The sequence below is a fragment of the Sinocyclocheilus rhinocerous genome, unplaced genomic scaffold (assembly GCF_001515625.1).
Source record: "Sinocyclocheilus rhinocerous isolate Xijiao unplaced genomic scaffold, SAMN03320098_v1.1 scaffold1703, whole genome shotgun sequence".
Classification (NCBI taxonomy): Eukaryota; Metazoa; Chordata; class Actinopteri; order Cypriniformes; family Cyprinidae; genus Sinocyclocheilus; species Sinocyclocheilus rhinocerous.
Genome location: NW_015640476.1, coordinates 34,437 through 38,379, shown reverse-complemented (window position 1 = coordinate 38,379; position 3,943 = coordinate 34,437). Strand labels below are relative to the sequence as shown.

General features: G+C 31.0%; 1 protein-coding gene across 1 annotated transcript in view; it reads right to left on the bottom strand.

The window, feature by feature from the left end:
- Nucleotides 1–3,943, bottom strand: part of LOC107753190 (CUGBP Elav-like family member 4) — a 38,271-nt gene that overhangs the window by 2,896 nt on the left and 31,432 nt on the right. Inside the window, exon 13 of the mRNA XM_016569314.1 lies at nt 941–983. Within this exon, the coding sequence (XP_016424800.1) occupies nt 941–983 (43 nt within the window). The remainder of the gene's footprint in view (nt 1–940; nt 984–3,943) is intronic.

The following is a 3,943-nucleotide window of genomic DNA, read 5'->3' as shown; positions in this document are numbered from 1 at the left end:
TAGTCCAAAAACTCACAAACACACACTGCAAAAAATGATTTTCTTACTTGGTATTTTCATCTTGTTTTCTAGTATAAATATCTAAACATTTTTGAATCAAGATGCATTCACATGACAAGTAAAATGACTTGAAACATTAAATCTGGTTTTCTAAAAAAAATTATCAAAATTAAGTGAGTTTAAGCTTAAAACAAGAAAAAAAATCTGTCAATTATTTATAAAAAATACATTTTAACAAGATTATTTTTCTGAGCCCATGGACACACATTTTGGTCAATAAAAAATAAAAAATTTAAAAAAAGGGGGAAAATGTACAAAAATAATAATAATTAAAAAAAAAATACAATGATTGAAAAAATAGTGAAACAATAAAATAATAATACAAAAATAGAATAATGAAAAAATAAAGTTTTTTGTTGTACTGTTAAGAAAATTTTTGTCTTAAGAATAAACGTTGACTGCTAATTGTGCTTCTCAAGCAAAAGTATCTTGATTTAAGAAAGTGTAGATATCTGTACTGGAAAAGACAGAAACGAATACAAAATAACACAAAAACACAATTTTCACAGTGAATTTCTCCTGATGAAGCCATACGACAAAAGTCTTCACTCGACTCATAATCAATAAAACAATCTTTCACTGTTAGACACTGCGGTTTAAAGAAAAGAAACGAAGCGACGCGAGCAAGCCTTCAAACACACAAACATACGAGACAGAGCGGCCCGTGCTGAGCTACTGAGCCCTGACAGAAACACAAGAATCACCGCATTCGTCTCGTCAGCTTCACAGGAAGATGGATTGTATATTCAGCGGAGAAATCATGACGGATATGCAAAACATTAAGACAAATGTGCACATTAGTACTGTAAGACTTAATGAGTGTAAGACAAACACACGACGAAGAAGACAAACAGGTGAATGAGTTCTTTATCACATTCACCCTTGTGTCACTCCAAACCCGGATGACTTTACATCTTTTAAGACTTTAAACGGAACACAAAAAGAGAAATTGTATGCATGCAACGCACCAAAGTTAGAGTAAAAAACACACGAATGAGATCTGAGAGATGCAATGGAGGGGAACATTTGGGGAAAAACTGACTGATAATGGCATGACAAAGACTGTAAAAAGAATACAATAAAATAAAACAAAATGAAAAGAACAATTGAAATAATAATAATAATGGGGGAAAAAATTCAAAAATCAAACAATAAAATAAAATACAAATGAAAAAAAAAAAGAGAGATTAATGGTAAAACACAATAATGGAAAAATTTAATTAAATAAATAAATAGGGATAAATATAACAATAAAATAAAATAAAATGAATAAAAAAGATTAATGGAAAAAACAACAATTGAAAAAAAAAAATAGGGGAAAAAATGAAACAATAAAATAAAATAAAATAGAATAAAAATGAAAAAAAAGAGATTAATCGTAAAACACAATAATGGAAAAATAAAAATAAATACATAAAATATAACAATAAAATAAAAATAAATAAATAAAAAGATGGGAAATAAAATAAAATAAAAAGTTAGTTTTCTGGGAAATTCATCACAATTAAGTTAAGCGATAAAAAATATATATATTAATTTACTTATTTCACATGAAAAACATTTATGTTTTGACCTCATTGCCAGAGATTTAAATTTTTTTTATGGCATTTTGAATGTCAGTTTAAGAATGTTCAGATATTGATACTGAAAAATAAGACAAAATACTGAGAAAGAACATCACTGTTTGAAGTGAGAAGAACTGAAATAGTAGGCATGCACCGAATGTTCGGCAACCGAAATTATTCGTCCGAAAATAGCAAAAAAAGCTCTTTCGGAATAAGCGAAAAGACAGAATAAATTGTACCGAATAATGATATGACGCGATCAAATAGCATCCAGTGAGAGTCTATGTTTTCTAATACACGCGCGCATTGCATGTATTCTGACAGCGCGATCTGCTTGTTAACCAGGGTTCAAAGCGCGAGGAACATCTGCGCTGATACAGTCGTCCGTTGCTCAGTCACATTGTTATGAATTTTTACAAGTCATGTGACAATGTGATACGTGCGACGTATTCGGCAAAAAACTGATTCATGAAGAAAACGTGAACGTGTTTGTCTGGCCGTCACAATGTGTGAGCGCTGAAGAATAATGAAGAACAAGGCCATACTATAATGCTGGGATTCACAAACTTATTTATCAGCTGAACCCTTTGAGGTAAAAATATTTACTTGAGGTTGCCCTGAAATTTTGAAGTTAACATTTAAAAAAATTCACAACACATTCGCATGTTCACCGTTCTTGGTTAATGTTGGTTAATGCTCAAATAACATGCAGCCAAAAAAATAAAAAATAAAATAAAATATTTACTTAAAATTAAAAATGTGCTTTCCATGAACTCATGAACTCCAGTTTGGGAAACCCTGATAAGATAAGATAAGATAAGATAAAAATATTTACTTAAAATTAAAAATTTGCTTTCCATGAACTCATGAACCTTCCCTCATGAACTCCAGTTTGGGAAACCCTGATAAAATAAAATAAAATAAAATAAAATAAAATAAAAAATTGTTTTATAATTAAATTACTTAAAATAAAAAAATTAGCTTTCCATCGACCCAAGAGTAACTCAGCATTGAGCTCATCCCACCGGCAAACAACAAACATTACAAACAAATGAACTACTTCAAAACACCTTCAAAACTCATTAAGCATCAACAACTGCTGCAAAAAACTGATTCATGAAGAAAACGTGAACGTGTTTGTCTGGCCGTCACAATGTGTGAGCGCTGAAGAATAATGAAGAACAAGGCCATACTATAATGCTGGGATTCACAAACTTATTTATCAGCTGAACCCTTTGAGGTAAAAATATTTACTTGAGGTTGCCCTGAAATTTTGAAGTTAACATTTAAAAAAATTCACAACACATTCGCATGTTCACCGTTCTTGGTTAATGTTGGTTAATGCTCAAATAACATGCAGCCAAAAAAATAAAAAATAAAATAAAATATTTACTTAAAATTAAAAATGTGCTTTCCATGAACTCATGAACTCCAGTTTGGGAAACCCTGATAAGATAAGATAAGATAAGATAAGATAAGATAAGATAAAATAAAATAAATTGTTTTATAATTAAATTACTTAAAATAAAAAATTAGCTTTCCATCAATTCAAGAGTAACTCAGCATTGAGTTCATGCACCGGCAAACAACAAACATTACAAACAAATGAACTACTTCAAAACACCTTCAAAACTCATTATGACGATCATGAGCAACTTCAAATTAAATTCTGGTACAGAATTTAATTGAGAAAATGCATCTGCTATAAATTCGTTAAAGTGTTACAGAGAAAAACATTTCCTCGAGGTAAATTTAGTTAAAACTGATGAGTCACTGATCATTTCTTTAGTACACATCAGTAAAAACAGCAAAATGATCATTCTTGCCCTGCCATTTGAACCACAGATCTACATTGCAGCTCCTATAAGTGACTTTTATTACGTGCCAAAGCCAGTTTCCACTCTCGTTCGGTGTTTGACGAGTTACACGCTGAAGTTTAATACTTGTTTAAATCTCTAACTCACAGCAAACGTGAGCTCTGAGGACGTCAGACAGAACCGTTCCTCATAAAGCTCAGCTCTCCGTCAACGTAAACCACCGAAAACAAGAAGAGACCAAGCCCTGAGTCTGTCTCTTCTGCTCAGCAAGGCTGTATTTATTTGATCAAAAACATAGGAAAAATTGTGAAATAGTATTCCAATTTAAAACAGCTGTTTTCTGTGTGAATATCTGTTAAACTGTAATTTATTTCTGTGATCAAAGCTGTATTTTCAGCATCATTACTCCAGTCTTCAGTGTCACATGATCTTCAGAAATCATTCTAATATGCTGCTTTGCTGCTCAAGAAACATTTCTGATTATTATCAATGTTGAAAACA